Source organism: Nylanderia fulva, unplaced genomic scaffold (assembly GCF_048542155.1).
Source record: "Nylanderia fulva isolate GAGA-0341 unplaced genomic scaffold, ASM4854215v1 Scaffold24, whole genome shotgun sequence".
In the NCBI taxonomy this organism is placed as follows: Eukaryota; Metazoa; Arthropoda; class Insecta; order Hymenoptera; family Formicidae; genus Nylanderia; species Nylanderia fulva.
In genome coordinates, this window is record NW_028190304.1 from 230,685 (window position 1) to 251,855 (window position 21,171).

The window sequence follows — 21,171 nt, forward strand, 5'->3', positions numbered from 1 at the left end:
TAAAATTTCACACATTTCGCTCCCTTTTTCTTCTCCCCTTAGAAAAGAACAATCATTATAGTTATTATTTTGTAATAAAAATTTATATTGATGCATTTATAAACTACATCAATGTGTGAATATTAATGAGGTGATTCTTCGTCGAAAATTAAAGGGGGTTTTCATATAAACATGTATTCTTCTATCTCTTCTTGAGACGTTAGATTTCTCTAAAAGGAAGAAGGAAAAATTAGATACTTTTATTTTTTAAACTATTGATTTTATAAAAAAAATAAAAGAAATGAAAAAATTTTTAAAGAAATCAAACTTCCTAACGCATATTTTTAGAGATCACATTCCGGTTCAAAAGTTCTAATAAAAAATTGAATATGGGTTGTTAGCTTCATCTTCTTATAATATAGGAAGATTGACAAAATATTAATAGATATCCTTTTTATTAGTAGAAAATATCCATCAAATTTTATTTTTTTAACTCGACTTTCCATAATTTAATTAAATAATCTGCTAAAATATTTTACATTTATTTAAAAAATCACCCTGTATATATTAGATGTATAGTATATAAACATTCTAGTTACAAGGTATTATTTTCATATTATGGAGGAGAAAAATACGTAGAATGTTTAATGTTATATGGGTAGTTAGCAATAATAGCGTGTTGAAAAAAAAACACGTGAACATGCATAATAATAAAAAATCAAATTGTTATAAAATCCTGTTCGACGGTTTTGATCTTCCAAAATAAATTCAGAAAAGTTGGGAATTTTTTTCGAAAATACGCGAAAGTATGTATATCGGCGAAGCTATCTATTAGATGAAAGAAGGTTTTCCTGCATCGGAATAAGAAGGGACTGAAAATCGGGTGAATAACGACCTGATGTCGTCTGTCCACAGGACAAATAATCGGAGGATCTTCTCGGCATGGGGTCACGCAAAATGTTCTGTTTCATAGAAAACGTGCCGCTCTTTTTCTTTTTGTAACCTCACACCTCCAAAAATGAGGCCCACGAGATATTTTTCCACGTCGCTTGAATTTTACCAAAACCGTCCCACATAAAGAAGGAAGTGCCAGACAAGATCCTTTTTCTGAATGAACAACCCTCATAATCGGTAACACGCCGCATCCTTGTTGAAACTATCCATCAGATCAAGGGGAATAATATACACGCTATCAATGGCGACATCTATCTCCGAGATCTAACGAAAATTTATTTATCGGCTTACCTGATATTTATAAACATATTTTAGTTACATTTGAAATTCTTCAAATTTATCTTTTTTTAGATCATTCTATTTTTCAAAAATGTATTAAAATATATTTATTAAAATTAAAAGAAATAAATATTGTAGGCCGACTAAACGAGCAAAATTACATAAGATCTAAAGATTTATTAATAATTAAATTCTCATTCCATTGTTTCTCTAATAGAATGAGAATTTAATTATTAATAAATCTTTAGATCTTATGTAATTTTGCTCGTTTAGTTGGCCTACAATATTTATTTCTTTTAATTTCGTTAATTTATACGAGCCTTTCATTAATTACTTTTATTAAAATTATTTTATATAGTTTTTAAAATATTTTCATAAAAAATGAAACCCCCCATTTTTTATTACACATTCTTGTAATTCTTGTGGAGACATTTTCAGAACAGTATACCTATTCATGTTTTTTGCGCAAATCATTTAAGAAAACATGGGGGTGACCTTCACTTGGCCTTCAATAGGTCACTCAAGGTCAAGTCCATACTTTCATCATTTGTTTTCCTTAATATCCTACAACTTTCGAAACGTTTTTCCATTCATTCACATTCAAAATGAACATAAGCATAAATGTGTTTCGATAGAAGATTGTAAAAGACACGCTATAAACAGCTGTGTTGAAAGCTTTTCACACAGATAAAATAGAAAGTGTCCTCGACTATAGCGAACGACTGGCGAAAGTTATGAATAAAGCGGATCGATAGTGGATGATAGCTCCATGATGGCCGACGCAAAAATGCTTTTAGCCGACACAGCATGTCCTCCCTCTCTCGTACGGAGAAAATCCATCCGGCAACTTGACCGATTCGCAGAGATATTAGTGTCGGCGCCATTTTCTGGATAAAACTTTTAGCGCTAGATAAAAAATACAAAATTATACAAAAATTCCACATAATATCGAAAATTAATGTTTGTTCTTCAATAAGAATTGAGAATTTATACGCTTTAAATTTTGATAAAATTTCACACATTTCGCTCCCTTTTTCCTCTCCCCTTAGAAAAGAACAATCATTATAGTTATTATTTTGTAATAAAAATTTATATTGATGCATTTATAAACTACATCAATGTGTGAATATTAATAAGGTGATTCTTCGTCGAAAATTAAAGGGAGTTTTCATATAAACATGTATTCTTCTATCTCTTCTTGAGACGTTAGATTTCTCTAAAAGGAAGAGGGAAAAATTAGATACTTTTATTTTTTTAACTATTGATTTTATAAAAAAATAAAAGAAATGAAAAAATTTTTAAAGAAATCAAACTTCCTAACGCATATTTTTAGAGATCACATTCCGGTTCAAAAGTTCTAATAAAAAATTGAATATGGATTGTTAGCTTCATTTCCTTATAATATAGGAAGATTAACAAAATATTAATAGATATCCTTTTTATTAGTAGAAAATATCCATCAAATTTAATGTTTGTTCTTCAATAAGAATCGAGAATTTATACGCTTTAAATTCTCGACTCTTATTGAAGAACAAACATTAATTTTCGATATTATGTGAAATTTTTGTATGATTTTGTAATTTTTAATAATTACGATAATATAATACTGAGGAAGATCGCGTGCGGTTGAAACGTTTATTTTATAATAATTGTAATTTTCGCTTAAGTTTGAGTATAGAATGTTTGTATAGCTTTCACATAATGTTTTATGTTTAGTTTATACATGGAATAAATTTTATTTGACAGAACAACTCTAATAATTGCTCGATAAGTTGGCCTTTTTATCTATCACTAGTTGTATTTACAATATTAATTTATAACAAATTGTAATTTTTTTTTATATTATCGCTAAATTATTATTTAACGGCGCAAACATCGCGAACAAATATGTTTACCAATAAGAAACATTAAAAAAATCAGGAAAATATATGAGTTTTGTAATTTATCGATCTAGAAAAAATGAGAAAACTGATTACAAATAAATAAAAATCGATAAATAAATAACTGTACATACGTCGACGAGTCCTTATTTTCTAAGATTGTTTATTATGAAAACGCCGCGATATTCAAACGAAATAATTGATCACCGTTATTAATATCGTATTGCCAGGCAATAAACGCGTATCCATCATGGGAGGCAATAGCGAGTAAGCGAGATTATGATCGTGTGACATACAACAATGGCGTATCGAATTTCATTTTCATCCCCTTTCCACGGGAGAAGAGGCACGAGAAGAATGAGAGAGAACGAAAAGGAGAGAGAGATCTCGTCTCTCATAAACATCAACTGCGTCAGAAACGCACCGGCGAAGTTTCCCAGAGAGTCGCGGACGCATTTTCGAGAAATTCGTCGAGCGGGAGTGAAACGGTCAATTACAATCCCCTAAATAACGGGGCTGTTTACGAGTTTAGGCATCACGTAGTGCCGGCGCGAGACATTAGGTGCGGCGACATCTTTGCTTAATTTCCACTCGGTATCGCAAAGAGAGAGAGAGAGAGAAGGAGGCGGTCGCCAGTCTTAATTAACGCTTGATTAATCCCAAGAATTCGCATCCCCTTTCTAGGCTGACGCTTTCCGCGTATAACCAAGTCTGATCTAGCGTAAGCTCATGAAAACTGCTATGACGCGCGAACCCCTTTTGCGGAATCAATGACGATTATTCCGAATTTTCTCTCTCTCTCTCCCTCTGACGCGGGATCACTCCGGATGACGTGTGTTATAATTGCTTTAATGATTCGTTCTATTCGCGCGATTAGAATTCATCGACATAGTTGCGCTCGCCGCCTTTGTGCGCGAGTTTCGACTGTGAAATTATGCTATTTCGCGACACACACGCGAGTCGAATAATTACATCACCGTTACATTTGTATATCGCATCAGCGTATCACGTCAAACGGGTAACGCGTTATTTAGGAAACTGCGTTTTCCCCGCCATCTGAGTATAGATGATTTATTATGTCTGGATGATAACTACAGATTTTCGTCTCTATTCTCGATAAACTTTCATTCATTTAGACTCCTCGCAATTTTAGGAGACATTTCTTTGGCGAAAAGTAAGGGGAGTTTTTTTCATATAAACTAAGGAATTACATTTCTTCAAAGGGGGAGATTTTTATTTTTTTTTTTACTGCTGTAATATAACCAGAAAATGTATAATAATCAGAAAGAAGAGAATAAACAAAAATAAATGGAGATGCGAATATATACACTACAATAAAATATGAAAAATAAAAAATATATTATACATCAATAAAAATTTTATAAAAAAACAAATAAATATATAACTTTACAATAAATGAATTGAATTATGCACTTGTAAATAATAAACGTTAGTAAAAATATATAATATAATTTATCAATAAAAAATAAACAAAATATTTTCATTGTCTGACATTAACATTTTTTAAAGTGACATTTTTGCAAATAATAATTAACTTAAACATTTTAAGATCGTTTTTTTATTATCGATTTTTTCGAAATATAATTTTCTTAAATAATATAAATTGAATAATTGATAACGCACAGAAAACAATTCTACATAATAATTATCTCATGGGGTTTCTCGCTCTCTCTCTCTTTCTCTCTATAATCTCTTTACATTAATTTAATTTAACATTTTTTAAAGTGACATTTTTGCAAATAATAATTAACTTAAACATTTTAAGATCGTTTTTTTATTATCGATTTTTTCGAAATATAATTTTCTTAAATAATACTATAAATCGCATAATTAATAACGCACAGAAAACAATTCTACATAATAATTATCTCATGGGGTTTCTCGCTCTCTCTATAATCTCTTTATTCCAAGATTACCCTTTCAAATAACCTCGAATAATTCCGGCCATTTAAACGTCGACGTCTGCTCGCCACCGACAATTTCTCCTCGATCGCATGTTTCTCTACTCATTTCTCTACTTGACCCACTTGACTCGCGGCGGGAAAGTAATGCAAGTAATGACAGAGCAAGCGGTGCCCTCCGACCCGTGTCTAACACGCAGCAGATGCCACCCCCGATATACACGCGTTCGCCTTCTCTGCAGCACGACTTCCAAGGGAAGCTACCCTCGACGTATCTAACGGTATAAATTATATCCGAGCCGCGTCACTGCCAGCCTCTTATATGATCGATCATTAGAGAGTCTGACCCGCCAGAAAATTTAGCAAAACTCGCCGATCCGCAGCTCAACCCCTCGAAACAAGTTTCCGCTTGCTGATGTAACTCTCAACAAAGAGTGATAATCATCTTTATTCCTAACAAATTCGATGTATATCTCTTTCTTATCTCTTCTTCCCTTCCTTTATTAGTTACTCTCAATTTCAATGTCTTTAGAATAAAATTAAATTAATAATCAGATTTGGAATAATAATTTTACAAACACTATATATGTAGAAAATCAGAATTTATCAAACGCTGGATCTATAAAAATTACTATGTCTATTTAAAAAATTGAAAAGTATTACTTATATCAAATCTTATAAATTTATAAAATGTAATTTATAAAATAAAAAATATTTTATAAAAATATAATTAAGATGCTAAGATTTACAAATCTCATCTAAAAGAATCTATTAAATGCTAGATCTGAAAATATGATATCTATTTTAAAATTGAAAAGTAATAAGATACCTATATAATATAATTTCTTCAGTATCACATAATTCATTAAATTAAGTGATATCATTGATTAATTTAATCCGCGTTTAAGTCTGTTTCAAATAACAAGTCCGCATCAAAATTCTCTAATTTCATATAAATATTGCATGAACAGAGAAGATTATTTAAATAAGTACAAAATACACACACACATTAGCAAACACAAGACCCATAATCAGATTTGGAATAATAATTTTACAAACACTATATATGTAGAAAATCAGAATTTATCAAACGCTGGATCTATAAAAATTACTATGTCTATTTAAAAAATTGAAAAGTATTACTTATATCAAATCTTATAAATTTATAAATGATAAATAAATTTCCGTCTCTGATCTTGTCGCGAATTATAGGTCATCTGGCAAAAATTAAAATCAATTTCCGCGTCGGGATTGCTAAATATACACACGTCCCATGAACTGGGGATTGAGAGAGATCCTTCGCGCACAACGTATGGGACAATTAAGTCGACGCCGCGATTCACGAAGCTTCGAGGTAGCCGGGGGCGGCCCGTGATTTATGCAGGCAATAGTCGAAAGCACACACGGGAAAGCAGTCTCCGGGATGCAGTGTATTCCTGTGTGTATGTGTATATTGAACTTAGGCTACCTCCCTGCGCCCGGACCAGATTAGCTAGGTCATTGTGGCGCTCGCATGAACACAATCTGTCAAACCCCAGATTGCTCCGGCAATCTCGGGCTAATTGTAAGCAGACCTATACGTGTGAAAATTCGCCAAATACAGTTGCCTCTTGTGAAATCTCTCTTTTAAAATCCTCGCGTCTTGCGACTCCATGGCGGATCGAATAGCGCGGACGATGAAGCCTAACCGCGAAGTGAAATTTCACGTTTTACCACATGCTGCGAAAAATTACATTCAATTCGTCGGCGTTCAATGTTAGTCTGCCGTCATGCAACAATATATAATTTCGCGATGATATATATATATATATAACTTCGGTTCGCAGAAAAAAAATTCAATCAGTGCCGCTGGCTGATATACTCCGCGTAATTTCATTGGCTCGTGCGAGAGTCATTGGTCTGATCAAACAGGCCAGGCTTGCATTTCAAAGTGTCGCTACCGAATAAACCTTTTTTTCCCCTCTCGCGATAAAACAATTACCATTGATTGGTCGTCGATTCATGGGTTAAATTGGGTTTACATTTTAAACGCGATGTGGAGGGGGTTCGCGCGAACGCAATAGAAGTGAACGAATAGCGAGAAATTGAACGACGCGTCCGAAAAGCTTGATGGCCCACTATATATGTATAAAACTGAAGAAAAACATTTAAAATGTTTATATATCATTCACAAGTTGTAGGATTACTGATTAAGAATAGATTGTATCATATAGTGATGTGGAAGAAATGTAGAAAAAAAATCATTAATTAAAGTAAATGTGCGTACAAAGACACAATTGGACAATCCCTAATTTTGTCTTCGATCGCACGAAAGCTTTCTTTTGTCCACGCACCATTGGAACAAAATCGCGTCCGAAAAGCTTGATGCCCCACTATATATGTATAAAACTGAAGAAAAACATTTAAAATGTTTATATATCATTCACAAGTTGTAGGATTACTGATTAAGAATAGATTGTATCACATAGTGATGTGGAAGAAATGTAGAAAAAAATCATTAATCAAAGTAAATGTGCGTACAAAGACACAATTGGACAATCCCTAATTTTGTCTTCGATCGCACGAAAGCTTTCTTTTGTCCACGCACCATTGGAACAAAATCGCGTCCGAAAAGCTTGATGCCCCACTATATATGTATAAAACTGAAGAAAAACATTTAAAATGTTTATATATCATTCACAAGTTGTAGGATTACCGATTAAGAATAGATTGTATCATATAGAGTGATGTGGAAGAAATGTAGAAAAAAATCAGTAATCAAAGTAAATGTGCGTACAAAGACACAATTGGACAATCCCTAATTTTGTCTTCGATCGCACGAAAGCTTTCTTTTGTCCGCGCACCATTGGAACAAAATCGCGTCCGAAAAACTTGATGCCCCACTATATATGTATAAAACTGAAGAAAAACATTTAAAATGTTTATATATCATTCACAAGTTGTAGGATTACCGATTAAGAATAGATTGTATCATATAGAGTGATGTGGAAGAAATGTAGAAAAAAATCAGTAATCAAAGTAAATGTGCGTACAAAGACACAATTGGACAATCCCTAATTTTGTCTTCGATCGCACGAAAGCTTTCTTTTGTCCGCGCACCATTGGAACAAAATCGCGTCCGAAAAACTTGATGCCCCACTATATATGTATAAAACTGAAGAAAAACATTTAAAATGTTTATATATCATTCACAAGTTGTAGGATTACCGATTAAGAATAGATTGTATCATATAGAGTGATGTGGAAGAAATGTAGAAAAAAATCAGTAATCAAAGTAAATGTGCGTACAAAGACACAATTGGACAATCCCTAATTTTGTCTTCGATCGCACGAAAGCTTTCTTTTGTCCGCGCACCATTGGAACAAAATCGCGAATATATGTACGTATACGTATCACCTAGCGACAATCGTCGGCACATCAAAGGCGATGATTGTTTCACGTAAATTATAACCGGGAGAGCACTTGCCCGACTTCTCGGCGAACAAGTTCAATTAAGTCCACGCCCGGGAAGACGAAGAACGGCTTCCTACACACGCCGAGGCCTTATCCTGCGTCACCATCAAACCCCCGTGAACTCACCCCAGCCGTTAGCGACAAGAGGCGAAGCGGTGACTAGGAGAGCACGGAAAGGCGAATTGCCCTGTCTCGTAAGTGTAAAAGGATTTAATGTTACAATTTTCGTCAAGGAAGGAGAGAATCATATGTTTTCCTTTTTCGATTTCTCTACAAACATAATATAAAACAATATAATTTGTAACAGCTCTTTGAAAATTAATATACATATAAAAGGCAATAAGAGCTAATTAAGTTCTGTTATTAATATTTATTTGTGGAAACAAAATTTTTTAACATAAAATATTAGACAAAAAAATTTGTACGTTTCGGTTGCCTTTGTCAACCTTCTTCAGCGCATCATTTAAAATTAAAGATTAATAGAAATTAACAATAAATTATTCATAATTGTCAATATACTAAAACTATACAGAAACAGAGTTATTCGCATAAAACTACGTCAAGATGCTTTTTGTTAAAAGCATCAACAAGATTTGATGTTAAAAAATTTTTTTTCCACAAATAAATATTAATAACAGAACTTAATTAGCTTTTATTGCCTTTTATATGTATAATAATATAAAACACACAGATCAATTAATTAGATAGAGAAATGATAATTTTTTAAAAAATTTCTAGAGTATTAATAAAGATTGGAGACAACTAAATTGTATAAAATTCGAAAGTCTAATAGATTATACGCTGTGTAATTTAATTAATGATCTTGAAGATAGGAATATAAAAATATAGAGAGGGATATAGAAATATAGTATTTTAATCTGGAATTAACCAACGTTTAAAACAATAAAATCGTAAAATTAATCGTTCAGAAAGAGTGGATCGGAGAGATAAGACATCAGGGATAATGATCCTGACGACTCGATGATTCTCTTCTATAGGGTACCCAGGTCAGCCTGACGATCGGGCAACACGTGTCGGTTATGTCTATTATCGACAGATAGCGGGATAACGAGCAGGCGAGATTTATCACCCTATGCTGCCACCCCAGAGGAAACGCATCGAGGGTGCGACGGGGTGCAAAGCAGTGAATTAGACTTACAGTTGAGTTGGCAGAGAGAGAGAGAAGAGAGTTGAATCTCGACCGAGTCTCATATGGCCTCTTAATGTGTCGTGATCATAAACGATTTTGCCATTTCAATTAACGCGAAAATGATTGTAAAACAAATCAAATCAATCTTGATTTTTTATTGTTGTTGCTAGATCGAAGAATTATTCTTTAAAAGATGGAGCAAAAACTGTAAACATGAAATATATTCCAGAATTAAATCCTAATACATAAATATCGCAACGTCGCATATTTTTTTCGTCGTAGTTTATTATGCTCGAGATTGCGACAGCAAAAGAGCGTTCACTTGATGAGGAAACGAAAAAGGGCGAGCGCCGAAGATTCGTTCGCAAGTTGAAGGCGAGTAAATTTAAATGTCAAAATACGCGCTTTAACAGCACGGGTCGCAACAAAGGTATATCATATCTCTATTAACATAATGCGAGAAGGTGCCTCTCGCGGGACCTGGCAAAAACCCGTCAATCAAAAACCCGATCCTCGAGAAAAGGGCTAGTTAGCCTGGTCGCGCCCTTGCATCTCCCGTGCCTTGCTGAAAAATATATAACGTATTGCGACTGTTTTCTCTCTCTCTCTCTCTCTGATGCAACATGCCGCTTTTGTAGAAAAACTTTTTCGCTTGTTACATTATATTCCACGAGAGTCACTCGGGGACACCTCGGGTAGGTAAAACGCGTCTCACGCACATCGCACGCACTGCAGGTTTTCTCGCGACACTCGTAGGTCAACTTCAGGACCGTAATCTGAAAAATTGCGAGTGTGATTTATTTTTGATGAAAAAAAATATATATACGGGGTGTCTCGTTTCAACTTTCGCAGAGATTTCAGATTTTTCGCAAACCAAGACCTCTATCGAAAAATGTTTCGTACAAAAGTTGTAGGATTTCAAGAAGAGAACATTTTAATCTTTAATCCATTTTGGAGATTTTAAAATTATATCAATTTTCTTGTAATATTTTTTAAAAAAATATTAGACTGGAAGAGTCAAAGGATGATTTATTCACCGACATTTTGACGAAAAATCTCAAATATATTGTGAAATTAAATTAATGACCGAACGCAGGGTGCCGCGATTACGCATTACACGGTTGTTTTATGTTTTTGACCAGTGTGTGTATATATATTCGCATAGATGACCGCGACGTCCGATGGGGATCCTTTGATATCCTGACGCGTCAGACGTGTGACAGCTCGGACAATACCGGCGATCCCTGCGTCACTGATTGTCACTTGTTTCTTGCCATTTCTTTCCTTCTCTCTTCGATTTCAGCTACAAATCCTGTGCCTTCTCTCTCTCGCGATGCTTCTTTCTCCTATTTCAAATTCAAATACGGGAAATCGCAAGGCGGACCGTAACCCTACGCCTTGAGAACTGGCGATTCCGCTGACCATTCGCGTATCGATTTGAAACGCCAAAAGCTCTATGGATGCAGCAGGAGAAATGATCACGTTGCACTTAGGTTGCGCTAAGGGAGTTAATAAGAACGAAATTCGGCCGTCTTTCGAAGAGGTTAGGAGGAGGTGGCAAAGAAAGGGGAAGAAGAGAGAGAGAGAGAAAGGTATTATAATGTACTTCATTGTTGAATCACTTCCGGGGCTTGACCTCCAGTAACGCCCTAAAGACCAGTTCGCGTGGACAATGTCTTGCGGATAATAGGCACCGATGTGCCCTATTGTAGATCTAGAACGACGGACGCGTGAATTGTCTAAAATACCTATTTCAGGATGTGTGGACCAGCGATTTAATAATATTCGACAATGCGATCCCTGCGTCGATGTCCCGCTCGCGATTCTTGAGAAAAATCCCGTAAATGGATCTACGTTTCTTCAATGCTGCAAATCAATTGTTGGGTCGCGGTCACAGAAACGAAAGCAAAATATGGCAGTGTAATAATCATAGAGTATTTTGATTTAACATTTGACAACTAAGTTATTGTTTCTGGTTTTGTGAAATATATTATGAATAATTTATTATGTAATATATAGGTATGTATATATATATACCTATATATTACATAATAAATTATTTTCACAAAACCAGAAACAATAACTTGGTTGTCAAATGTTAAATAAAAAAAAAAAAAAAAAAATATATATATATATAAATATACAAATTATTAAAAAAAGAACTTAATCTAAGCTAAATATAATGACAAATCTAACGCAACCTAATATAATCTAATCTTTATGTTGACCTCTTCATAAGTTGGAGAGACGAGAGATATATCGATATGACAACGTCATATATTGTAGTAATACGAATATGTTGGAACCCTTGTGGTTGACAAACGGTGATTCTCATCGAGCATCCACCATTAATATGATTTGTCAGTTGCATACGTCGGTAATAGCGAAGTTTTCCGACCGATTTGCCGAAAAAGTGCCTCAACAAGGCGCGTGCGGCTGCTTCAATATGAAAAACAAGCGGCACTCCGGTCCTCCTTTTCTCCCACGTGGTCGCTCCGAAAGGCAAAACGGTCTTCAATCCGAGTCAAGAGACCTCGAGAGGGGTTACTGGCAACCACGTGGAAAAAAAACGCCGTTCGGTTTCAATATTAAAGACGAGAAAAAGTGAGAAGGAAAATACTGAAGAGTAGAAATCTCGTAAGCGTAAATTCAACGCTTTAACATTCTCGGAAAAAATTTAAATATCCATACGTTTATGTAATTTTCACAAAATTGATATTATTCGTATTTTAACAATTATACGATCTGATTTCAAATAACGAGCACATGATAAAAATTCGCATTTAATATATATTTTCTTTATGTATTTTATATATTTTATATTGTATACATTTTTCCACATATTTTAATATACACGTATACAAAAATAAATATATAATAGAATATATAACAAAATTAATAAACTTTAAAAATAGCAAGGCTCATATACATGTGTATATAAGACGTTTAGTTAAGACATATACAGAGTGTTGTTAAATAAGTGCGAAAAATTTTAAGAGAGGATTCTCTGTCAAAAATTATAAGGGAGGTGTTTCATATAAACAAATACTCCTTATATTCATCCCTGAGAAGTTACACTTCTTCATAGGGGAAGGGAAAATTAAGACTTTATTTTTCTTCTCGAAAACTATTGAGTCTATGAAAAAAAATAAAAGAAATAGAAAAGTTTCTAAAGGAATCAAGCTTTCTAATGCATAAGTACTTTTAGATGATCATATTCCGGTTAACAAGTTTTAATAAAAAATTGAATAGGGGTTGTTAATTTTATCCCTTTATAACGATACGAGAAAATTAACAAAATATTAATATTTTTTTACTAGTGAAAAATAGCCACCAAATTTCATTTTTTCATTTGAAAAAAAAATATAAAAATCTAATTCTTACCTCTCTCTTTAGAGGAGTATAACTCTTCAGAGATATAAGAAGAAGAATATATATATATTTATATGAAAAATCCTCCTTAATTTTCAACGTAGAATTGTCATCTAAAATTTTTCGCAGTTATTTAGAAACATTCTGTATGTACCATATAATTTTCATTAAACAGCTTAAACAACGTGTATCGTGCTATTGGAGAGAAGGCGCAGAATTTGACACGTTTAGGCAATAAGCGGAATCATTTTTCAAGCCCGTCTGCCGAAACACCACCGACTGCCACGCAATAAACGTAACTTGGTTGATCATTTAACTTGGGTTCTCGAAATCATTCGGCAAATTGGAGCGCGAGCCCTCACGCGAGGGGTCTCTCGGCCGAGTGAACTTAAGCCGTAGATTGGTTTAGTCGCCACGCAGGCACGCCGCAGGTCGGTCGTCCTGCGGATCACGCGTCACCGAACAGGATACATCAAGAGGAGTGAGAGAGAGAGAAGGGTTCCTTTCGCTCCCTTCGGCCCGGTTTCTCTCTTCCCGCTTTTTCTTCTTCTTGTATTTTATCTCACCCTTTTCGACGGATTCGGAAAACGAGGTAGGAATTTCGTGGCAGGTGATGTAATAGTGATACATCGAAAACTATCAGCGATCAAATTCTTCTGTAGATTCGAACCCCGTAATCGAAATCCATCGTAAGAACAATTTTCTCTTTCTGTTATTCCGAAAATTTATGAAGATTATTGCACGCATGATAAGTGACAAACATATTTTTTGTAGCTTAAAAAATGTGTTTTATTAAAATTTTGAATATAAAATTGTTTCATATGTATTTCACAAATAAGGATAAATTTTGTATGAAATACATTATGATATTTTATTTTCTCGACGTTAAGAATTTTATTGTTTTAATTATAAAATTGGATGAAAGTGTGTTTGTACTAAAAAGAATTAATACTTGCAAATTGACCAGAAAATTGATTCAAAGTATTTTATTCCAAATGTAATAGTCTTATATAAAAAAACTTTCTCATCTATTGCGGGGAAATTTCAGAGTGGATAAACACCGAAGAAATTTGGGGTGAATTTCGGTTTCGTGGTTCTTATTCTCCCCTCTATCGATCTCGTGACACGAAAACTTCTGAACGTTTCCCAAAAGGATGTGAGAAAAGGATTAGGACCAGGGAATCCTAACGTGCGAATCAAACGAAAGGGCGCTTTTTTTCGCTTCATCGGATTTTAGAAAAGATTCGCGAGACTCCAAAAGGATTCGTTACCAATATTGTCATGGAAATTCGATATCGCAAGGTTCAATATTATATTCTCTATTGTTATGATTTTAATATTTCTATATCTGAGAATTGTCAAATAAAATCTTTCTATTTCATAATTTTCATAAATTTCCGTTGATCTCTATTAAATTGGCAAGAAAAATATATTTAAAATAGGAAACAGATAATGAAAATCATTTAAATGAAAATATAAAATAATTTTAAAAAATATATTTAAATGGAAAATTTTTTTAAATGCATATATTTCAAATAATACATATCTCTGGTTAAACCGATGCAATGCGTATCTGTGAAAATTCTAATAAAAGAATTAACTGTTTGGATAATTTCGCAATCTTTCTTTCATTTTACGGCTCAATTTGCGCTGCATTAAGAATAAGCCTGGATCGACGTGAGAAAACGTGGTCAACTCTCTCTCTCTCTCTCTTTTTCTCGCGACGTTTTCTCTCTCGCACGTTTGCGCGCGTGGGGTTGATAGATCGGTCCGACGAAACGAAGGGGTAGTTTGGCTTTAATCGATCCTGTAATCGCCACTCCGACAGTTGGCCCCGGCTGCCTTTTTGTCGGCAGTTAGATGGATGGCGCCATTTACATTTTGTCAGTGCGACATGCGCTAACGCCGCCGCGCTATCATATCTATCACATCCCAACTACCCCTATGGACCGGTACGCGATCAGTTTCCTACTGTCCAGACTTGGAAATCTCTTTCTGACGTACGTAGCGAACGACAAGTCTCTCTCTCTGAAGGCGAAACCTCTTTCTCTCTCTCTTTCGCAATATCAACCCTCATTGTGATTATATGGAGAATCCACACGGTCTAAAATATCGAAATACGAAAATTGATGACGAGCAGGCGAATAAATTGCAAGCGCTTATTAATGCATGAATTATTTATCCGTCAAAGACCATTTTAAACAGCTGACTCCCCATATCCTGACTTCGAACACCGATTTTACGGTCGACTTGGGACGATGCGCGGCCTAGCGTATGCACTTCCACAACAAATTCCATCCAGGAATCCGAAAATTTTTGAGGAGGAAGCGAAAGAGAGTAGTAGAAAGACTGTCCGGTTGACAGATCTGTCAACGTGGATGACACCTCCGGTCGAACGAATCGGCCAGGTGGTTCCTGTCGAAGCCAGGAGAGACAACTCTGTCTATTTCTCTCCTCTCCCTTCCTTTTTCCTTTCCCGTTGCCGGCATCTGTCGGATAATACCTGGGATTATAGCAGTAGGATAGGAGGAAACCCAGTGACACATCGGACTCGAAAACGCGGGATGAAGCATTCCTGCGTCGAACACTCCTAACCATAAACAGATCGATCATCTTTCAAACGGTTCGACGACAATCTGGAATCGAGATGATATCGGATAAGATTCACGCGTGTGAATCTTCGCCAATTGCGACAGAAAATAAGTATGACCCTGATGAGAGAGATCACAAATATTCAAAGATATAAGGACAATATGTGGATATCCAATAGATATTCTTAAACAATTTTTTGTAGACATGTATACATATAGTAGATTTTTAAAAGATATGGATATATGGATATTATATGTGGATAACCAATAAATCGCTGATTTTTCAAGAGATACAAACATTTTAGACATCTATTAGATATTGGTTATCCGTAATAAATATAATATTGATATGTAGATATCCAATATAGATATCCATTAGATATTTTCTTCTGTGTGGGCAATATTCTTTTATATTTACACATCACACACCGAAAAGCTAAATCCTTCTCCTAAATATATCTTTTACGAACTTGTTCATTTTCCTCTTGTGTCTTTCGTAAAAAATTAATATTGTGTAACACGAGCAATCTTGTGCCTTCCGCCAGGCAATTGAAAAAATAAAAATACCCGGCCGCGTTGATTGGCTTCGATAAAAAGTTGGAAATGGCGGGAGCGTTGGACGACTACTACTTCGTAACATTGAGAGGGCGCTGCAAACGTCTTTCGCTTCGAAAGGTCAGTTTGAACTGATGGAGCACCGACCTATTCGCTTTACGATCAGCCTCGACCAGCTTCGCTCAGAAGAATTCGAAAGCGGGTGCGGAAGCGATAAACACACACACACATAGACATATATATGTACAATTGTACACACTGTAGAAGCATATGACTCACCTCCCACGCGTAACGGGGGTTGAAAGGCTCGCTTGCCCATTTGCCGAGGTACGGGCCGAATCTCGCGCCGCGAGGAATGTCCTTGCGTGCCCGAACGTATGGACCACCCGGTGCTGAACCGCCGACCTCGACCTCCGGGACTGGTGACACCCACTCGCGACTCGAGTGATCCTTGGAGTCCTGCTTTATCGCGTTCTCTATGCAGACGAATGTCCGAGTGTCAGTTTATCGAATATTTATGTCTACAGGGATGGGATCTCTCGAGTTCGATATATGTATCGCAAGTCGACTAAGCCAATAATAATCAAGTTTCAGTTTTCTAGGATAATACTCATGGGAAATAATATTTTGTATATTATACTTCTGTTAAGTAATCAAGTCTAGAACTGTTATATTCGAATTTTGGATTGAGTATTCTTACAAGATTCGAAGTAGTGCTTATAAGTACTTTCTGTTGAACATTTATTAAACTTGGACACACACACAAGTGGCTTATAATTTCTTCTTCTTTAAGTAGAACATTTTAAATTTAAATTGTAATAAAAAACATTTGTTCTAATTTTATTTGAAATATTAAGTAAAAAATCTAAAAAAATTAGAACAATCTGAGAAATTTAGTAGATACTCTAAAAGTATACATTTCGCGGAGAAACTTCAAGACTCACGATACTCGTTGCTGTAATCCCGCGATCTCGAGTACTCCTTCCGCGAATTCGTCTCGCTGTAATCCCAGGACGATTTTCTCTCCTCCTCCCGAGAAGATGGCGACGGTTGATGCTTCTTGCGCTGCCGCAATTCCATCTCAGGCGAGTAGCTACGCTGCTGATAGGCAGCAATCCTGGATTGCTGGTTGTAATCTTGGGCTATCTCGTGCACGCTGCCAGCATGATGGGGTCTCGAATCTCTGTAAGCGGGAGGATTGTTGCTGCTGCTGTTGCTGCTCGTGCGAGTCGATCCGTTCTCCTCCATTTCTGCGTTCTCGTTGCCGCCACCTCCGCCTGTCGCGCCCGACGTCGACTCGCCTTCGTCGCTGCTTCCTGGAAATAAGAAAATATCGAGATTCTAATCAATGAATCTTGAATAAATAATGGAGAGACTGAAGAAATTAATTTTTAAATTTATTTGTATTTTTATTAATAATAACATGTGCTTCTATGATTACAAAAAGATAAAAGTATTATTTAGCTTTTATAGCTAGAACATTTTTTTTAATCTTAGAAAAAAATTAATTTTTCAAAATTTTATTATAGCGTTTAATTATAATAAATAGAAATACTTTTACTATAAATCTTTTATATAAAACATTTTCTCATAGCTCAAATGTTTTTGGAAATATATCGAGAAAAGCTGTTCTACACATGAGGGGAGGTTTCATCTCTTATAATCGCTTTTGAACAGTAACTGAAAATTTCTAAATTCATCTATTTCATTCTTCAGTTTCTTTGTTAAAGTCTACAACTAAAGAAAGAAAAATTGGAGTAACGATTTCTATCACAACAATGAGATTAATTAATCGGAGATAAGATACTTAATAATTATTATTAATAATAATCTTTAAAATTTATTTTATTTTATTTTATTTATAATTGTAAATATGTATATTTTAGGAAAATATTCACGTATCACGATTACTTGAAGGATTCCTGAAAATTAGCGTCCGAAACATTTATTCAGCAACATCTATACGCCATTTGCGAAAATTCTATTTTCTACTAGAAAGATTTATAGAACGTTAATGAGAGATGATTTTCCGGAACGTGACGTATTGATTGGTTATTTCTAAGAAAGCGGCAGCCGCTCGTTGTATTCCCGCGATAAAGTCGCGGTTCGTGATATTAAACCCAAGTACGAGCGTTTTGTTGCGAGAAAGGTCGTGGCTTTGTGTAAACTTTGCGTCTCAATGAAGGTCGGAAAATCATGAATGGTTTCACACGCGAGAGAGGTGCAATAAATTTATTCCTGTTTCCCTCCTCTTTCCTCGCTTCCTTTACGACTTGACGAAATCCTAGACACACAAGGACAAGTGCCAATTGCTATCTGCGGCACGTTTCTTGGACGCAGCTGCCGCACGCATGCATAGTGACACTCAACCCGAGGATGTTTGCCATGATAAGGATTTTATTGTCCTCTTGTGTCGGCTGTTCTTGATGCGTCGTGACATCACTCGCGCGAAACAGAGAGAGAAAGAGAGAGTAGGTACCTATATCGTATCTGTGTATTGTCGAATAAATTTGCTATTATTGTGTGTCAAACTCGTCCGAACAAGGATGTACAAATGTATGATAAAAATATGTGGCTCGTTTAAAATAAAATCTATATTTCAATTCAATTAAATTTGCGTGAAAACGATATATGGAGAATATTAAATATAATTTATTCCACATCAGATATCTCTTTTTTATTTTTCGTGACAATTATTTTATATATCATTTTATGTGCCTTTAGAAGCGATAAAGAAATATCGCATAAATCTGGTTTCGTTTGTACAACTTTTTTGCTCCGGTCCTTCTCTTATCTCTGAATCGAAAGATATCTACACGGAGTATGTATCGAAACTATCTAAAAACAAACTGTAAACTTTACGCGAAGATCGAGAGTCCTCTGCAAATAGCGAGAGAGTTTCGTGTGAATCGGCGAACTAAGCAAATGATTGTTTTAACGACGAGCTGGCAGGTGTATCGAATAGACGGACAAATCGTCGAGGAGAGACAGAAAAGCGGAAGAAAGGAAAACAAAAGAGGTGCTATAAATTTATAATTAAAATTCTTTCTCGCGATTAATTTCGGTTTATATAGCTCTTTAATCGAATTAATTTGTTCGTATCGCACATCTCTTGCTGTCAAATATTTAATTGGATCGGGAAAAAAGCGAAGAGGCAAAAAATAATTCTTCGACAGAGGCTAGACTATATGTATGTAGTTCGTATATGGCAATAAAACGTTAAAAATATCAATTTTTACGATGCCGGCTTCAATTCCATTCTAATCGGAAGAGTAAACAAAGACTTAAAGATCCCCGTCGACTTACGTCGGCGCGAGTGAGTCGTAAAAGAAAACGGTGATCCTACAAAGGGTGCTAGTCGACACGAAGCTCAAAGAGACAGAATGTCTATGAGCGGCGATATCGGTGCGTCACCGCTAATGGAAGGAAATAAATCGCTGATAAAGTCATCTGATATAGATTCAAACTTCTAAAATGCAAATTATTGCATAAAGTATACCACACTGTTTATTAGAATTTATATACATATCACACTTGCGTGTAAAAATTCTATGAAATAATTATAATAAATATTTAGAATGTTGTTTTATTTTTCAACTTTAAAATTATTTTATTTTTAAAATAAAAAAATTAAAATTAAAGGGATTTATTAATAAATGTCTAAATATTTATCATAATTACTTTATAGAATTTTTCTATTAGATTTCTGCAGATAACAATTTTTTATAATATTCCAATAAATTGTTTTCAAACAGAACTTTATGCGTGCAGATCTAAACACATTGAAAAAAAGAAAAAATAAAATTTCAGTAGTAAAGCAATAAGATAATAAATCCCGAAACAGTTGCGGGAGTGTGTATAATTGCATATAGCATGGATTAACACTGTTATCCCAAATTTGGATCTAAATCCGACCAAAACAAACACGACTTATCGAAATCGTTTGCTCGCGAATGGAGATGATCGTAAAGAAGAGACCTGATCAGGCGAGGGATACGTCGGGATCGACACTTCAGATCCTCTTGCACCGTAGAAAGTCGATACGATACAACAATATTTGGGAAACCCTCGAAAAAGCCCAGGGGTCTTTGACTCCTGTGGGATACAAGTGTCGGGCGTATTTTCTCCCTTGGCAGAGAAGCACGAGTATATATATATATATACTTGTTGAACCATGCGTGACATTATCCGCGATGATAGCGGCTCAAGAGGCTCTAAGGATGATTAGAGCAAAGTGCCGCTTTAGTGGTAACTATAACGCTTAGTATATCCGACGCAAATTAATCGTGGGAAGAATTTCTTTCTTCTTTTTTTTATTAATCGCACAAAGATTTTTTCCGCGGACGTTGAAATTTGAATCCTGGGAGGTAAATAAAATATCAATCTCTGTTCTCAATTTATATAAAGTTGTATTTAACTCGTCTTCGTCTCTCTCTCTTTTATAATATCAGGAAATAATTTTTTCTCATACTTCCAAGAAAGAAGAGTTTCATTATCAAGTGTACAAATATAGAATCTCTCACACGTGTTATTTTATATAATCATTTACAATAAATAATAATTATACAATATAATTAGCGGCTAATGAAAATGGTTATATTTGTTTGAGCGTCGCATGATATTTTAAATAATAATACGTGTTTATACATCCATGAAACGGTTGAAGTAGTTAGCGAGTTATAAAGCAAATGACTCTTTTGCATCACGCACAGGCCTCTATTGTACGATCGATGATTGATGCGATTCACTTCGTGCATTCGTCCTATCGATTGCCGTGTTAGGTAGAGTTGCACGCGCCGAATGTATAGACGACTGACGTTTCGCGATCGAAGGGTTTTTAACAAACGATCGGGCAAATGATGGATTAATCTACCATTAAGTAGATAAACGTGCACGTCACAAAATGTCGTCGAGTGAATTTTGTGTAAGACTAAATGAGAAATCGAGAGAGTTAAAGTAAAGTTTATGCAAATTATTTGACTCTTATGTCACTCTGTTTCCTCAAATTTTTATCCCGAATCAAAATTCTCCCCTT

General features: G+C 35.0%; 1 protein-coding gene across 3 annotated transcripts in view; it reads right to left on the bottom strand.

The window, feature by feature from the left end:
* The window catches only part of LOC114934309 (transcription factor hamlet), a 101,348-nt gene that overhangs the window by 18,594 nt on the left and 61,583 nt on the right, over nt 1-21,171 (bottom strand). For all 3 annotated transcript variants that reach the window (XM_029306989.2, XM_029306988.2, XM_029306986.2), the window contains exons 2-3: nt 17,081-17,452; nt 16,416-16,612 (exon numbers count right to left, since the gene is read on the bottom strand). In XM_029306989.2, coding sequence (XP_029162822.1) covers nt 16,416-16,612; nt 17,081-17,452 — 569 coding nt within the window. The remainder of the gene's footprint in view (nt 1-16,415; nt 16,613-17,080; nt 17,453-21,171) is intronic.